Source organism: Hyla sarda, chromosome 7 (assembly GCF_029499605.1).
Source record: "Hyla sarda isolate aHylSar1 chromosome 7, aHylSar1.hap1, whole genome shotgun sequence".
Classification (NCBI taxonomy): Eukaryota; Metazoa; Chordata; class Amphibia; order Anura; family Hylidae; genus Hyla; species Hyla sarda.
Window position 1 is genome coordinate 191,388,609 of NC_079195.1, and position 18,943 is coordinate 191,407,551.

Consider the following 18,943-nt stretch of genomic DNA (forward strand, 5'->3'; position numbering starts at 1 on the left):
GGTTCCTGCCCTCTAGGGTGAAAGGACTGGACATGGGGACTCCTCCCATCAGGTTTCTAGCAACCCTCTCCTTCCATATGCTTCTTAATAACTGAATATATATATTCACCTGTAAGGTGAGTGTGGCTGCGTAAGTGGCAAAGGTGTTTGTCAGAGTAAGTGGTGAAGTTGAGTGTGAGCCTGTGTAAGTTGCAATTGGGAGTGTGAGTAGTTCTGTGTTAGTGGCAAAGGTGTGAGCGTGTGGATCTGTGTAAGTGGCGACTGTGTTAAAAAAATTTTTTTTTGTAAATAAGACTCTCTTCTTTGTCTCTTAGCAAAAATCAATAGTACAAATAAATATAAGAAACTTTGTAAATATCTTAGATATGAACAGTGTAGTAAAAGAAGAGCACACTCACCATACGGATTACTTCATCAATCGATGTTTAACGTCTTCATGTCGCAAAAAACATACAGAATACAACGTGCAGGAGTCAAAGGAGTATGGGTGTATTCATCGGCTACGGACCCTGTCACGCTACATGTGCTTCATCAGACCCTGTTACGTAATGCGGGCCTGATGAAGCACATCTAGCGTGACATGGTCCACAGCCTGTCAATACCTCCATACTCGTCTGCCTCCTGCACATTGTATTCTGTATGCTTTTTGCAAGATGGAGATATTAAACATTGCTTGATGAAGTAATCCGTATGGTGAGTGCACTCTTCTTTTAATACACTGTTCATGTCTAAGAGCAACCATTGTTTCATTGGGACCTAGTCTGCACAACGATTATGTTTTACATGTTAATCAATTTTACATGTTAATCAAGTGGATCGTAAGAGTTTCTGCTGTGCCGAGTTCTAGTTTCTATTGACTGTGTTTTTGTAATACATCTTATCAGAGAAAAAATGCTTTTTTTCTAATAATCAATCCACCTCACACACACACACACACACACACATTTTCATATACTCTGAAAAAGTCAGCTCAGTTCCATCTTGTGTCTACAAGACAGACTAGCAGCTTACTGAGAGATCAGAATACATGCTGCCCATACAAATCTATGGATAATGTAGGGGTGAGATGGGAGGGGAAGAGAGTTTAGAGAGCAGAGGCAGGTAGACTCACAAACTACACAGAGTCTATGCTAACTACATAAGTGATAGATCCCATTTAGTTCTTCATTCAGGGCTTAGACTGTTCACTACTACTCTATAATGTCGTACATGCTGCTGTGTTTAGAGACATAGCATAGCATGATTCTCTTTTATGTCTGTGCATTATATGTGAGACATCATAAAGGCTATGCTCTACCCACCAGCTCAGGGATTACTGAAAATTTGAGATGGAGCATGCAGAACGGAAATCGGGTGAAAATACCATAGACAAGTTGTACAATGGACAGAAAAGATGCTGCTCCTCATGTACACATGAAAGATTATCCAGAAAATGTACCTGAATCAACAGGTTCACTTTATGAAAAAAATAAATAAGAAGAAGCGTTGAAGGGAATGATAAGATGGAATAAGTCCCCAGCTAGGTTCCTGACCTCCCTTTAAAAGGAGACAACAAAGGGGTATTCCCAAAAAACTTGAATGAGGTTTCCAATATCTGCTTGATATTTCCAGTAGGTGACTTACATGGTAGCATTTAGGGGGTGGACATATTGTACCAGTGCATATAAACATTTTGCATTGTGTTCCCTTGAGAGTAATTTAAGAAGAATAGGTTTGAGGGAATAGTCCTCCTTGGGAACTTGCTATGTATTTATGACAAATAGCCATGCTACTGTTGTAAAAGATTTCATATACCGTAGAGGTGGAGCTTTTGAGCAGATACCGGTCTGCAAGGGATGGAAGAGGGAACTTTAGCAGAGCAAAATGTAGAGGTAACAATGTGATGTGCTTAATGGTAACGATATCGCTCACAAACTTGGCTTATTTTAACCTACATAACATGATAACATTCTTGCTCCTAAACTTTACATTTGCTCATTTTAGTATAAAACCTCAGACCCCCCCCCCCCCCCCCCCCTTTTAACCCATACTGGCTACAGACCCATTGTGTATTTGTTCTCAGCTTTGATAGGCATCAGAAATAAAGCAAACAGTACATTGTATGCAGTGAATTTATTTAGTAATCACAGTGAGGAATGATTCGATAGGATTCACAATTATCGTAGATTTAGGTGAAAGCTAGTCTTTCAAGATTAAAGTTGATTTAATTTCAGATTGAAGTTTTTCATTCTAAAATTCTAAATTCAATCCGATGCCTGTAGAGGAAAAGAAAAAAAAGTTAATATTTATCATATTACTTCTGAGTTGCATATTTACTATATCTTTATTACAAGGTTCAACTACAAGGTAGAATAAATTGGATAGCTATGACCGAGTAGGCTATAGGAGACTTTATCCTCTTTCTGTATGTAGATATTGATTATTATTGTTTGAAGACTTGAATCTGATGCTTCTTCAAAGGAATATCCTATCTACAGTCTATCGTATTTATGTTTATCACTAATAATTATGGCATATCCATAGGATCCAACAAGTGGTCGGTGTCTAGACCCTGTTTTAAACAATATACAGTACCTAGCAGAATACCTAAAGTACAAGTTGAGGGTCTGTTGGGTTAAAACATCTTTCATAATTCTAAATATGTTTAATGAAAAAGATACACTAAACTAAACTTCGGTAAGCCTAGTTTATGTATTAACATTAAATGTGAGACCAACTGTATATACCCTATGGAAATAAACAAGTTTCAAAATAGTAGAAAACCAATGTAAAACCATGTCCAGCAAAATAAACAGCAAAAGAAAACTTTTTAAATTGTACCTTTAATTTGCAAAAACGTTTTATATAATGTAAATAAAAGCACATTGTATGTATATTTGTAATATATATTGGTTAAAAAATATGTATTTTGGGTGATAAAATTATGTTATTTCTGTAAGGAAACCAAATACAGGAAGTGAGGGCAGGAGAAGCTCTGTGCATGTTTCTGGCTTGTCAATTATCTTACTGTGTGAGCCAGGAGTGTGCCACAGAGCCTCACTGCACAGAGCCTTGCTTGTCCTCAGTGTACAGAGCCCTGCTTGTCCTCAGTGTACAGAGCCCTGCTTGTCCTCGGTGTACTGAACCCTGCTTGTCCTCAGTGTACAGAGCCCTGCTTGTCCTCACTGCAAAGAGCCCTGCTTGTCCTCACTGCACAGAGCCCTGCTTGTCCTCAGTGTACAGAGCCCTGCTTTTCCTCAGTGTACAGAGCCCTGCTTGTCCTCACTGCGCAGAGCCCTGCTTGTCCTCATTGCACAGAACCCTGCTTGTCCTCAGTGTAAAGAGCCCTGCTTGTCCTCAGTGTACAGAGCCCTGCTTGTCCTCAGTGTACAGAGCCCTGCTTGTCCTCACTGCACAGAGCCCTGCTTGTCCTCAGTGTACAGAGCCCTGCTTGTCCTCAGTGTACAGAGCCCTGCTTGTCCTCAGTGTACAGAGCCCTGCTTGTCCTCAGTGTACAGAGCCCTGCTTGTCCTCAGTGTACAGAGCCCTGCTTGTCCACAGTGCACAGAGCCCTGCTTGTCCACAGTGCACAGAGCCCTGCTTGTCCTCTCACACCTCCTGTTTTAGGTCTCTGCACAAGGACACACAGGCAATAGCTGCAGGGACAAGACAGCATTTTCTCACCCAAAAATAAACAAATGTTTTAACCAATGTATATTACAATTATACATATAATGATATTCTCTACATTATATGAAATGTTTTTGCAAAAGACAGGTAAACTTTAACAGCTAAAGAAAATAGGTTGTGATGAGACATAAACAAGAAAAACAATAACTAGCATACAGTAAAAGACAAAGACAGAAACAGTGAGATTATTTGCCAAAGAAAACAAGAATAACCTAAATATAATACATAAATAATAAGAGAAGTGTTGGCGCCCTTAGAAATAAATGGGGAGGCATGGTAGAGGAGAAGGGAAAAACAATAATTTCTTCTCTTCTTTATTTACACAGTAAATCCAATGACAGGATAAACTATTAGTGGTAAGTTAAAGGTAAAGAATGTCACCTGCTTCAGGGACATAGCTATAATGGGTTCAGATGTAGCAGTCACACCCAGGACTTGGTTCCCAAGAGGAACTGCTACATAAGAATCAGACAATATTATAAATGGTAGTTTAGGTGCTTATCACAAATTTTTTAGTATTTTTTTAGTGTGACCATGAAGCTTTGAGTTAAAGGGGTACTCCTGTAAAAAAAATATATATATTTTTAAATCAACTGGTGCCAGAAAGTTAAACAGATTTGTAAATTAATTCTATTTAAAAAACATAATCCTTCCAGTACTTATCAGCTGCTGTATAATACCGAGGGATTTCTTTTCTTTTTTAATTTATTTTCTGTCTGTCTACAGTGCTCTCTGCTGATACCTCTGTTCATGTCAGGAACTGTCCAGAGCAGGATAGGTTTGCTATGGGGAATTGCTCCTGCTCTGGACAGTTCCTGACATGGACAGAGGTGTCAGCAGAGAGCACTGTGGTCAGACTGAAAATAAATTTAACAAGAAAAGAACTTCCTCTGGAGCATACAGCAGCTGATAAGTACTGGAAGGATTAAGATTTTTAAATAGAAGTAATTTACAAATCTGTTTAACTTTCTGGCACCAGTTGATTTAAAAAAAACATTTTTTTTCACCAGAGAACTCCTTTAAGCCTGTGACCTGCTTAACACAGCAAGAAGGGCAATATTGGGCAGTACAAACTTGAGGGGGTTATTCAGGGGAATAAAGATGGCTTCAGGCAATCTTATTACTGTGTACAAGTACATATATCAATGAACAGGCCTGTAAGAATGTCAAGAGGGCATCCACATCTTGGAGGAAAGAAGGTTTTTCCATCATCACAGACAGTGATATGGTACTGTAAGAGCAGCTCCCTGACACATGATATTCTGATGCTTGGTTAATTGAACAAGGGTAACCACTTTAAAGGGGTACTCCGGCCCTGAGACATCTTATCCCCTATCCAAAGGATAGGGGATAAGATGTCTCACCGCAGGGGTCCCACCGCTGGGGACCCCCGCAATCTTGTATTCGCCACCCACCTGTTTGAGCTGCACACCGCGGTGCCAGCTCACAAACAGCCGGGTGGCGACCACGGGGCCAGAGTATCGCGATGTCACGACTCCGCCCCGTGTGACGTCACGACTCCACCCCCGCTATGCAAGTCTATGGGAGGGGGCGTGACGGCGGCTCCTTAGACTCCCTGGTGTGGCTCATGTCATCGTCCACTCAGGTACAGCGGATCCACACCACCAGCCGTTACAGTGAGTATTTATGGAGCAACTATAATAATAAAAAATATTTGTCATAATAACATGATAAGAATTGAGATTGGTGTAATCCTGTGATTGCTACTGAAGGCCAAGCTCCTGTTCACTTCTCCTCAAAAAGCTATATAAAAGCCAGGGACAGGACATTGCCTATGCTAAACTCTCTACAGGGAATTAAAAACAGCATAGCGCTCAGCACAGGAGGTTTTAGCAGTCCGATCCCTTACAAATACAAAGTATGAAATGCTTCAATGACAGTTACCAGATTTGATTTCATTTAATACATACTTTCTTTATAAGTTTCTTTTAACGACCTAGAACACTGAGAATCCCCCCTTTCCCTTTCCCTTTCTTTCTTCCACTGACAACTTTGGAAACTGGATGAAGGGTATTTTTCTGGTTGAAAAGGAGATAAAAATATAAATTAATTAAGAGTGAGGAAATAATGATAAGTTTTGCTTAATTGTATGTAACACAAACTACAAAACATTATACAGTATTTCATGTAAATAATGTATTGGCGGTTCTTTATCTATATTGAATATTATACTGTGTTCTTTGGTATGTGTTGGGTGGCATATCAGTGCCAGCTAGAGGATGACCCATGAAAGGTGCCCCTGCCAGTATGGGCCTCCTATACATAGTGAACCAGTCAATAAAAAATAAAAAAAAGTCTGCTCACTTCCTATTTTCATCAGACCAGAGAGCAGCCAACTAGTGATTGCTGACATATCACTAGTCTAAGTTGGTAGTTTACTTGCCAATTGTTCACATATTGTTTGCTTAGCTGTCATTGTTGTGTCCCGATGCAGAACACACTTGTCCACCTGTCCTTTCAGGTAGATGTCTCTTTATTGTGTCTGCTCCGGCCTACAGCTCCAGGTTTAATGTTATGTCATTTTGTGATTTATGGCAATCTATTTTCCTTCATTTAATGTCTTTATATTTTCTCTTTTGTGTAAAGAGTTAACTGTAACTGTGTAGGAGGATGCCAGGGGAATCACGTGAGCTTTTTGGCCAATCAGGGCCTTTTACCCTGATTCCCCAGGTCTGTCTAGATGGGGAGGAGTTAGTTAATCAGTAGTAGTGTGTGAGTCTGGAGAGGAGAGAGTGTGGAGGTCCTGTCCAGACCTCTGCTGTGTGACCTGTACCTCATCACATAAGAACAGGCCCAAAGACCCAGTTGCTGCAAAGATTCCAGTTCCTGAGGAGCATCACCCTTCACCAAGATCCCGCCGACCAGGTCGTCCGTCTCTCAAGCTCCAAACAGCTTTGGTGACAAGAGAGCTGTCAGGCCCCATAGCCAAAGAAAAGGACAGAAGATCTTCTGCCCACTTCTGGTCCATACATGTCCACCTTGGTGATAAGCCTTTACATTGGATTCCACAAGTGAAGTTGCAAGAGTCAGTGATAGGCAGCTCCCAAGTCAAGTTAAGCCTGATTCCAGTCAAGTCTCAGTCAGTCAGTCTAGGCATGTCAACGCTAGCTCAGTCAAGTCTGTCCACGTCAAGTTCAGACAAGTCAAGTCCCATCTTAGTCGAGGAGGATTGCAAGTCCCAAATGCCACTACAGCAACTGTGGTTCCCTATAGCATACTCAGGGCCGGCGTTAGGGCAAATTGCCTAGGGCCCCCATCCCCCAGGGGGCCCCCTGCCGGCTGCTCAGGAGGGGGGCAACTGTTTTAAAGTGGCCGCAGCGCCGGCTGCTTGTTCAAGATTAGCAGCCCAGCCGCGGCCACTTTAAAACAGTGACCAGCTGCGAGCCCCGTGCCCGCAGGCGGCCACCGTCACATTCGGGATATCCCTGTGTCCTGAAAAATCTTTTCAGGACACAAGGATGCCCGGTTACCTCACAGCGGCCCCGCGCTAACTTTAAAAATGCAGGGGCCGCTGGGAAGAAGCGCACGCAGGGACGTATACTGCACTTAATGTGGGGAACTACTGTATACTGCACCTAATGTGGGGGACTTCTGTATACTGCACCTAATGTGGGGAACTACTGTATACTGCACCTAATGTGGGGGAACTACTGTATACTGCACTTAATGTGGGGGGACTACTGTATACTGCACCTAATGTGGGGGAACTACTGTATACTGCACCTAATGTGGGGGGACTACTGTATACTGCACCTAATGTGGGGGAACTACTGTATACTGCACCTAATGTGGGGGAACTACTGTATACTGCACCTAATGTGGGGAACTACTGTATACTGCACCTAATGTGGGGGAACTACTGTATACTGCACCTAATGTGGGGGAACTACTGTATACTGAACCTAATGTGGGGGACTACTGTATACTGCACCTAATGTGGGGGAACTACTGTATACTGCATCTAATGTGAGGTAACTACTGTATACTGCACCTAAAGTGGGGAACTATACTGCACCTAATGTGGGGGAACTGTACTGCACCTAATGTGGGGAACTATACTGCACCTAATGTGAGGGAACTGTACTGCACCTAATGTGGGGAACTATACTGCACCTAATGTGGGGAACTATACTTCACCTAATGTGGGGAACTATACTGCACCTAATGTGGGGAACTATACTGCACCTAATGTGGGGAACTATACTTCACCTAATGTGGGGAACTATACTGCACCTAATGTGGGGAACTATACTGCACCTAATGTGGGGAACTACTGTATACTGCACCTAATGTGGGGAACTACTGTATACTGCACCTAATGTGGGGAACTATACTGCACCTAATGTGGGAAACTACTGTATACTGCACCTAATGTGGGGGACTACTGTATACGGCACCTAATGTGGGGAACTACTGTATACTGCACCTAATGTGGGGAACTACTGTATAATGCACCTAATGTGGGGAACTACTGTATACGTCACCTAATGTGGGTAACTATACTGCACCTAATGTGGGGGAACTATACTGCCCCTAATGTGGGGAGCTATACTGCCAACCTAATGTGTGGAAACTATACTGCACCTAATGTGGGGGAACTATACAAAAATATAAAATTGTACTATTCTGATCCTTATAACTTTTATTTTTCTGTATATTGGGATGTATGAGGGTAATTTTTTGCGCTGTGATTTCTAGTTTTATCGGTACTATTTTTGTTTTGATGGGACTATTCAGTTGCTTTTTAGATATTTTTTATAGTATTTGTAGTGACCAAAGATGTGCAAATCTGGTTAGTTACTTTTGGGGCCCCACTTTTGATTTTGCCTAAGGCCACGCTAAGCCTAAAACCGGCCCTGAGCATACTTCAGTGAAAATTACACTAAAATGGAACTGTCCTGTGTGCATTACCCTGTTGCAATTCCTGAAGTAAAGTTTAAAAGTGGTTTCCCTAACCTTGCATTTGTTGTATTACTTACCCAGCTCTTGGCACCGGTAACCACTTCATCCTTGGAGTGCGGTGGTTAACACTCTTGGCGTTACAAACTGTTATTGTCACAACACCCATCAGTCTACTTACACCCCACCCTTAGCCACCACATCATTAGTAACAAAAAAGGGCATTATTTGATAGCTTTACAATTTAAAAGACAGACAAAAAAACTGACATATTTTAAATTGTTGATTTCATTAGTACTCAACAGAAAAACAGCTGGTAACGCACACTTTGTATTATTTCTAATATGTTAGAAAAAAGGGGCAGAGCAAGAAGTGGTTAAAAAAAATAATAATATGGCTGTGTTTTTGTGGCTAAATAGACACAGCCCTACACAGCAATTTAAAGACCTTGAAGGTCTGTGAATTAAGTGACTGTCTATTGTAGACAACCCCTTCAAATTAAAAATTATCAAATAAATAACAAATAAATCAGGTTTAACTATAAGGGACACAAGAAGCCTGTGCAGGAAATCTTTAACTCACCAAAGAACAGAGTGTATCGTCCAAAGTGTCGCTAAGAGCGTCATTGCTCTGTAAGAAAATATAAAATATATCATTTGTTATGCCAAAAATTAATCTCTTTAATCTGAGGTATCTAAATTTTGTATAGTTGTTTTCCCAACATTTAATCTTTAAAGGGGTATTCCAGCCAACTGCATTTTATCCCCTATCCAAAGGAGAGGGGATAAGATGTCTGATTGAAGGGGGTGTCCCGTGCAGCACCCGCATTCTATGCGGAACTGCGTCTCCAGTCTCAGAAACCTCTTTGTTTCCGGGACTGGAGAGGTAACGTCGCGCCCCCTCGTCATGCCCCTTCCATTCATGTCTATGGGAGGGGGCGTGACAGCCGTCACGCCCCCTCCCATAGACATGAATGGAAGGGGCGTGACGTGACATCACGAGGGGGCGTGGCGTGACGTCACGTCTCCAGTCCCGGAAACAAAGAGGTTTCCGAGACTGGAGACGCAGTTCCGCATAGAATGCGGGTGCTGCATGGAGATTGCGGGGGGTCCTTTGGATAGGGGATCGCGGGGGGTCCTTTGGATAGGGGATAAGATGTATTTGGCTGCATTACCCCTTTATTTTCTAAAAGCTGTACAACAGCCAAATACTGTACATAGTTGATATGAATCTTTAAGAATGATTGCACTAAGTCTGGGTTAGGGAATTTATCTCCTATCCCAAGGATAGGAGGTAGTTGTCTGATTGCAGGGGGGTTAGACCGCTGGGACCCTCCGCGATCTCCCATACTGCACCCCTCTCTCCTCATGAATAGAGTTGTGACGGCAACGTTTTTGGCTGAAACACCCTTCCATGCATCTCTATGGGAGAGCTGAAGCGATGTACTCGGGTAACTCCGGCTCTCCCAATAGAAATGCATGGAGGGGGCGTGTCTGCCAATGCTTCCTGCGGAAGTCGACACGGCTCCATTCATGAGGATAGCGGGATGTTGTATGGGAGAGTGCAGGGGGGTCCCACATATCCCCTATCCTTATGATAGGGGATACAGTTCCCTATCCTAGAGTACTCCTTTATGGCCTTTACAAGAAATGAAGAAGTAAAGTAGAAGTTAAGGATTTTATTTTTTCGGGTGTAATAAGATTCCTAATTGATGTAAGTCTTGGTACAATCCACATAGCAGGTAGTGATGTAGTCAGTAAGAGTCCTTCAAGGTCTCTTATCCTAGACAATTGACTGACACCCAAACTGATGGTATTGAGTAGAATTAATTAGAGTTCATATACTTTAGGAAATGTTTTTAAATGACAAAGAAGGGATGTAAGATGAAGTATAGAGATAGAATAATTACCAGAAGTTCATCAACAACATTTGACAGGTCCTTTTTGATCAACATTCGAACTTCTTTAGTAGTCTCTTCCTGAAAAGTATCAATATGAAACAAGTCACTTCTTTCTAATAATGTATTCAGATAAAAATAGAAATGTGATGTAAATGTAAAATATATAATATATAAAATGAACAGGAATATTAAAGGGAATCTGTCAGCTGTATTTGCTGATAAGAGCTGCAGACCCGTTTGGATAACTCAGGATGTAATGCAAACTTGTACCTTTCCTAGAGCTGATGGTGGTGGCTTAACTTATAAAATTGCCTTTTTATTTCTTAGACAAGTGTCAAGTAGGTGGGGCCAAGCTGTTCAAGTGCCAGAGCCTGCACGCTTTCCCGGTCATCCTTACCTCCCAGCCCCTTCTTGACTGGCATACAGATCTGTACATCAATCAAGTAGGGGCTGTGAGGTGACGGTGAGTGAGGAGGAGTACCAGGCTGTGGCACTTAAGCAGCTTAGTCCACATCATTGACGCTTGGCTGAGAAATAAAAAGGCAAGTTTGGCCACCCCCATCAGCTCCAGGAAAGGTACAGCTTCCTTTTTTTTACCTTAACACCTATCCAATGGTGTCCACAGATCTTAGCAGCAGATCCAGCTGACAGATTCCATTCAACTGTTTAACCCAAAAAAGATTTTGCATTAAATCGGTTTTGTCATAACACTATGCCGCTCTGTTTAGGGAGTGCATAGTATGGAGACATGTCCATTAGCCCAAAAAACACAAATAATATGTATTATACAGGGATGTGGAATTTTTATAATACCCCAGAAAAAAAAAGTTAAAAAGTGATTAAAAAGTCAGATACAAAAAACAGATTATGGCGCAAAAAATTTGCCCTCATACAGCCTGGGATGTGGGGGAAAAATTAAGCTACAGGGGTCAAAAAATGGCAATTAAAAAAGTTCAGAATTTTTTAAGAATTTGTAAAACATGACGTAAACTATACAAATCTGGTATTGCTGTAATCAGGCCGGTCTAAAGTATCAAGCTAACATGTTATCTCAACCACAAGGTAAATGGCGTAAAAAAGAAAACCACCAAATCTGCAAAATTATCTTTTACTATTTCAATTTCACTTCACCTATTTTTTGTTTCTGAGAATATGTTATTGAAAAATTAAAAGGTATCATTATAGTAGGTAGTTATGGCTATTATAGGGCAAGGAGGAAAAAATTAGAGCGTAAAAGCGAAAATTGGCACGGACAAGTGGATCGTCATGAGGGACAAGTAGATTTTGCTCCATTTTAGTCCCGTGGATAAGTAGATTTTTTTTATAAAATTTCCACACCCCTGATTATAGTATCTAATAGCAGCTATCAAAGAATATACCATGGTCATAATTTTGCATTTACTGTAAGCCAGAGAGGAAGCACTTATCTTCATCAGTGGTTAATAGGTTTCCACAAAACTACATATGTATACTCAGCAGCAATTCAGTCACTTGTAAGAGTAATAGCTATGATTCCACTGTATTCCTTGCTAATAGTTGCTAATAGCCAAATAGCCTAATAATATTTTCTGCCATGTTAGGCTAATAATGCACCATGTCTGTCTTTATATTATGCTATACGTATGTAATATCCTCCAACACTCAGGACAGATTAGGTGTGTTAGATCCCTCCCCAGATCAGGATGTGCAGGCACAACACACATAAAAGCCAAATCATGTGGATCATTCAAGGCTGCCGCTCCTCCTCAAAGATAATGGCGTATAGAATCGACAAGGCCTTCTCAAAAAACGTCCTACTTCAGGGAATAATCTGCGCTGCTACAGTCCAATATAGATAATAGAAAAGATTTTTTTTTAAACTGTATCTGAGGGAGGGTCAAGAATGGCCCTGAAACGCGTAGTACATTTTATTAACAAATCTTTTCTACTATTATCCACATTGGATTGTGGTAGCGCCTTCTATTCCCACAAGGAGGAAGTGTTTGGAGAATGTCTTGTTGATACTTCACCTGGAAAGCAAAGTACATTAAAGAATCTGTAGCAAGGCTTTACAAGCAGTTACAAATCTCTGACATTTATTGATACACACCTAAATGGGGGAATATTCAGTATTAGTACTTAGGGCAGCAGAAACTATAAATATGAACCTTGAAGCTTGGCTCTAAAAGATTTAGCTAAATACAGGGGAAATTTGAAAAATTTGAATATCGTGTAAAGTTCATTTCTTTCAGTTATGCAACTTAAAAGGTGAAACTAATATATGAGAGAGACTCATTACATGCAAACAAGATAGTTCAAGACATGATTTCTCATAATTGTGATGATTATGGCTTAAAGCTCAAGGACCCCCCCAATTACTATGATTCAGGGAGCCATGTCATCTGCTGGTGTAGGTCACTGTGCTTCATTAAAGGAGTAGTCCAGTGGTGACCCAGTGGTGAACAACTTATCCCCTATCCTAAGGATAGGGGATAAGTTTGAGATCGCGGGGGATCCGACCGCTGGGGCCCCCTGCGATCTCCTGTACGGAGCCCCGACAGCCCGCGGGAAGGGGACGTGTCAACCTCCGCACGAAGCGACGGCCGACACGCCCCCTCAATACAACTCTATGGCAGAGCCGAAGCGCTGCTTTAGGCAATCTCCGGCGCTGCCATAGAGATGTATTGAGGGGGCGTGTTGGCCGCTGCTTCGTGCGGGGGTTGACACCCGCTATCTGGCCGGAGAGCCTGGCCCCCGTACAGAGAGATCGCAGGGGGCCCCGGCGGTCGGACCCCCCGCAATCTCAAACTTATCCCCTATCCTAAGGATAGGGGATAAGTTTTTCACCACTGGACTACCCCTTTAAGTCCAGGGTCAACACATCCGTCTACCAGGAGATTTTGGAGCACTTCATGCTTCTTTTCCTTTTAAGTTGCATTAATGAAATACAGTGGAGGAGATTTATCAAAGGATTTAGACTGGTTTTTCCTGTCTAAATTTGTCGCACAGAAAGTCACAGTCTAAATATGTGTGACTTTTTCGCGACTTTTGCTTTAGAGGATTTTTAGAGCATCATTCTAGCCTAATTTAGACGGAAAAATGCATTGGTGCTGAATTTATCAAAAGCGACTTTTCAGCGACAAGTCGCTTCGGCTGAAAGTACGCCGAAATGTCAGACCGTACTGGAGCAGGTTTAAATACAGTGCAAACCGTAGATCCCGAAGTCCGTGCACAGAATTTATTAAGAGCCCTGTGACTTTTGATAAATTAGGCGCACAATAGACTAACCTTACCCTCTGTAGTTTGGTCTATATTGATGCTGGACATAGACAACTTTGATAAATCTCCCCCAATGAACTTTTGCATGAACTTTATATTAAAATTTTTGGAGTTTCACCTGTAATTGTACAACCATTAAAACCACCATAGACCATTGGAAAAAAATGAAAAATGAATCTATAAATAATGTATATAATGATTACCATAACTTACCAATTGTTTTACGTCTAGGCCATCAGCCAGAGTGCACATTGCTTCCCTCTGAAAGATAAATAAGGTGCCGAATTTAGCACATATCTTACATTTAGTCAATGTGGTGATCCTTAGAGACTAAACAGTGTAAATAAAAACTCATTTAGATAACTGCATAGCACATAAAATATATCACACAAACATAACAAAGTGTGGAAGTAAACCTTACCAAAGCTTTTCTGACAGTTCTCATATTAAGGTCACCCTTAGCCTATAAAAACAAAATACATTTTATAGCATGAATGTGAAAATACTTTTATCACTTTTACATACGCAGTAATTCATCTAGTCTTCTTTGGTCTATGTGATCTGCATAATGTTGTGTTACTTTTTGTGCAATTTTCTAACCCAATGACTTACAGTAAATTAGTCGTGGACACCTTAAAGGTGTACTCCGGTGGAAAACATTTTTTTTTCCTAATCAACTGGTGCTAGAAAGTTAAACAGATTTTTAAATTACTTCCATATAAAAATTCTTAATCCCTCCAATACTTATCAGCTGCTGTATGCTGCTGAGGAAGTTGTATACCGTATTTTTCGCCGTATAAGACACACTTTTTCTTCCCCAAAACTGGGGAGGGGGGGAAAGTTGGTGCGTCTTATACGACAAATACACATTAAAACCTGTCCTATCGTGGCGGTCCCTGCGGCCATCAATGGCCGGGACCCGCGGCTAATACAGGACATCATGATGCCCTGTATTAACCCTTCAGACGCGGCGATCAAAGCTGACTGCCGGGTCTGAAGCGAAAGTGACACTAACCCGGCTGCTCAGTCGGGCTGTTCGGGACCGCCGCGATGAAATTGCGGCGTCCCGAACAGCTTACAGGACACCGGGAGGGACCTTACCTGCCTCCTCGGTGTCTGCTCCGTGCCGGGATCCCCTGCATGGCCGGCGCTCTCCTTCGTCGTCATCACGTCGTCACGCACGCCGTCCCGTCATCCAATAGGAGCGGCGTGCGTAGCAGCGTGAGCAGCGACGTGATGGCGGCGACAGAGAGCGAGGATACCCGGCAGCAGAGACGTTCCGGAGCGACGGGGACACCCCGGGGACGCGGCGACAGCAATGGAGGGCGACATTCAGGGCAGCGGTGACGGGTCCGGAGCGGCGGGGACACGTGAGTATTACCTCCTATACCAGTGGTCTTCAACCTGCGAACCTCCAGATGTTGCAAAACTACAACTCCTGGCATGCCCGGACAGCCAACGGCTGTCCGGGCATGCCAGGAGTTGTAGTTTTGCAACATCTGGAGGTCCGCAGGTTAAAGGTTCAGAATCTTCTTTTTCTAGATTTTCATCCTTTAAAATTGGGTGCATCTTATATGGCGAAAACTACGGTAGTTCTTTTTGTCTGACCACAGTGCTCTCTGCTGACACCTCTGTCCATGTCAGGAACTGTCCAGAGCAGGAGAGATTTTTTTTAATGGGGATTTGTTCCTGCTCTGGACAGTTCCTGACATGGACAGCAGAGAGCACTGCGGTAAGACTGAAAAGAAATTAAAAAAGAAAAGAACGTCCTCTAGTATACAGCAGCTGATAAGTACTGGAAGGATTAAGATTTTTAAACAGAAGTAATTTACAAATCTGTTTAATTTCTAACACCAGTTGATTTAAAAATAAATAAATAAAAATGTTTTTCACCGGAGTACCCCTTTAAGTCAAATATAATGATTTCTGCACAAAACAAGTTATCAGAGTGAAAGCCTCCAGCATTCACTGTTGTTTACATAAAGGCAGTGAGTGTGACGGGAAGAAAAAAAATCGAAATGACCTAAAATTCTCTTTTAATGGCTTTGCTCGTAGCTTCCAACTAACCAATTTGGCAGCACAAAAACATTTTTTCTTTCTTACCGCACATGAAAGTTCCTGGGCTGGGGTAAGTACTGTCTGAAAGATATAATGCAAATATTTACTCAATTAACTCAAAGTCAGAAAAGTATTTTGGTCCAAGTGAAGTGCAGGTTTGTTCTTTATACATTCATGCGCCCTTGCTGAATTTTTTCAATTGTGTTCTGTGATCCAGTACAATAGTAAAGTGTAACTCCGATGATGCAGCAGGATATTTAAATCTCCCAGCAACTTTGTAGCTGTATTATTTGTTTAACTGTTTCTATGCAGAGGAAAAGATGGATATTAGAGATGAGCGAATTTAAAGTAAATTCGATTCGTCATGAACTTCTCGGCTCAGCAGTTGATGGCTTTTCCTGCATAAATTAGTTCAGCTTTCAGGTGCTCCCGTGGGCTGGAAAAGGTGGATACAGTCCTAGGAGACTCTTACCTAGGAATGTATCCACCTTTTCCAGCCCACCGGAGCATCTGAAGGCTGAACTAATTTATGCAGGATAAGTCATCGACTGCCGAGCCGAGAAGTTCGTGACGAATCGAATTTACTGTAAATTCGCTCATCTCTAATGGATGTGTATGGTTCTTAAAAGTTGAGTAACTTTGTATTCTGGCACAAATATATTACATTAACCTTCTTAATATGTTAAAATTCTTGTGGGCTTAATGAAATTATTAGTTATCTGTTAAGTTATGTTGGTTAGAAATTGTTAGTGTTCTTAGTCCCTATGGTATTGTTTGGCCTGACCAGTAAGATTCAGAGCTAGCTGACTGACTATGCCAACATTCGGTTCTTAACCAGGGTTTGATTGAACCCCAGGGGTTCGGCGAGTCAGTCTCGGGGGTTTGGCGGGGGAGGTCGTAAGAGGATGGGCAAACCAAGCAATTGCTTAGGGCCCCGAGCAGAGCCTTTGTTTGCCCGCCCTGTAGCAACAGGGCAATTCCCTCCCCCCCCCCATCACTATTAACTTCCGCCAGGGCCGCCGGGACATAGCACACGCCGAGACGTCACTGACGTCCCGTGCGTTCGCCCATGGAAACGAAGGTGCCGAGGACCGGAGGATAGGGAAGGAGGAAGACACGCGCTGGGCAACTTGGTAAGTGACCAGCGGCACGTCATCTTCGGTGCTCCGACCACCGGTCCCGAGACCTACTGCTATAGTCGGAGCGGTGAAGTGGGCAGTACACAGGCATACAGCCTCCAGCCATACACTGTATATGGCTGGAGGCTGTATGTCTGTGGGGGAACACTGCCTACATCAGTGGTCTTCAACCTGTGGACCTCCAAATGTTGCAAAACTACAACTCCCAGCATGCCCGGACAGCTGTTGGCTGTCCGGGCATGCTGGGAGTTGTAGTTTTGCAACATCTGGAGGTCCACAGGTTGAAGACCACTGGCCTGCCTAATGTGGGGGAACACTGCCTGCCTAATGTGGGGGAACACTGCCTGCCTAATGTGGGGGAACACTGCCTGCCTAATGTGGGGGAACTCTGCCTGCCTAATGTGGGGGAACACTGCCTGCCTAATGTGGGGGAACACTGCCTGCCTAATGTGGGGGGAACACTGCCTGCCTAATGTGGGGGGAACACTGCCTGCCTAATGTGGGGGGAACTCTGCCCGCCTAATGTGGGGGAACACTGCCTGCCTAATGTGGGGGGAACACTGCCTAATGTGGGGGAACACTGCCATTGTTGTGAAAATGACATGAGAGTGGCAACATCTGGAGGTCCACAGGTTGAAGACCACTGGCCTGCCTAATGTGGGGGAACACTGCCTGCCTAATGTGGGGGAACACTGCCTGCCTAATGTGGGGGAACACTGCCTGCCTAATGTGGGGGAACTCTGCCTGCCTAATGTGGGGGAACACTGCCTGCCTAATGTGGGGGAACACTGCCTGCCTAATGTGGGGGAACACTGCCTGCCTAATGTGGGGGAACACTGCCTGCCTAATGTGGGGGAACACTGCCTGCCTAATGTGGGGGAACACTGCCTGCTTAATGTGGGGGAACACTGCCTGCCTAATGTGGGGGAACACTGCCTGCCTAATGTGGGGAAACACTGCCTGCCTAATGTGGGGGGAACACTGCCTGCCTAATGTGGGGGGAACTCTGCCCGCCTAATGTGGGGGAACACTGCCTGCCTAATGTGGGGGAACACTGCCTGCCTAATGTGGGGGAACACTGCCATTGTTGTGAAAATGACATGAGAGTGGCACTTGCCAAGGTAAAGCCGCGCATTTCTGAACTGGTCTCTGAAAGTCAACAGCAGAAGTCACACTGATTTGCAGTAAATATTCATTTTGTTTTTGTGTGAAAATCATATTTTCATGGTTTTGTTCTTTGTTCTTAATGGTTTTGTTCATTTTGTGCACCTATGTATAAATATATACCTCCTATGTTTTGAATTAGAAAAAAATCCTATTTTATTTTTCCAATTAAGAGGGGTTCGGTGACTGCGCATATGAAACTGGTGGGGTTCAGTACCTCCAACAAGGTTAAGAACCACTGCACTACATTATACGGAAAACTGTACAGATAGACAATTGTATATAAAGATTTACCTGCAAGGCATTAGGAACTGTATTCTGAAGAACATAAAGAGAAAGTCAATGGGTAGAAAAGTTATCATGTAAAGTTGGGAGAATACAAAATAATCTCTGAATTAAAAATGAAAGATTTGAACATGTACAGAACAATGGGTCAACATTGGGAGAATGGCCCAAATCTGGGGAACCAATACAGGATTTATCCAAGCTAGGCATGAAAAAACAATTAGACTTTTTGGATTTTTTGTCTATCCTCTGTACACTATTTATTTTATATGAGCTAAACTGTTCAAATAAATGTTCCTTACAGATATGTTCTACATAGGACATGAAATAGTCAGGGCTGATCAGACATATGAAATAATTTTTTTAATAATGTCTTTTTGGTTATGGTTCGGTTTAGTTGACCCAAATCATATATTTTTCAATCCCATTACATGCCTACCTGGACGAGTTTTTGTAGACATTGTGATTTTATCAGAGGGCTTATCTATAAAACATAAAGAAATACATGTCAAGGATTTACCATTAAGAAAGTTGTGTCCATGTCTGTAGT

At 42.6% G+C, this 18,943-nt stretch overlaps 1 protein-coding gene across 1 annotated transcript in view; it reads right to left on the reverse strand.

Annotated features, from left to right (window-relative positions):
* Positions 1-2,103: 2,103 nt before the first annotated feature.
* Positions 2,104-18,943, reverse strand: part of LOC130283203 (uncharacterized) — a 31,825-nt gene continuing 14,985 nt past the window's right edge. Inside the window, exons 8-16 of the mRNA XM_056532409.1 lie at positions 18,833-18,877; positions 18,403-18,426; positions 15,851-15,886; positions 14,169-14,210; positions 13,961-14,008; positions 10,499-10,567; positions 9,172-9,219; positions 5,601-5,708; positions 2,104-2,255 (exon numbers count right to left, since the gene is read on the reverse strand). Of these exons, the coding sequence (XP_056388384.1) occupies positions 5,619-5,708; positions 9,172-9,219; positions 10,499-10,567; positions 13,961-14,008; positions 14,169-14,210; positions 15,851-15,886; positions 18,403-18,426; positions 18,833-18,877 (402 nt within the window). The 3' untranslated portion in view covers positions 2,104-2,255; positions 5,601-5,618. The remainder of the gene's footprint in view (positions 2,256-5,600; positions 5,709-9,171; positions 9,220-10,498; positions 10,568-13,960; positions 14,009-14,168; positions 14,211-15,850; positions 15,887-18,402; positions 18,427-18,832; positions 18,878-18,943) is intronic.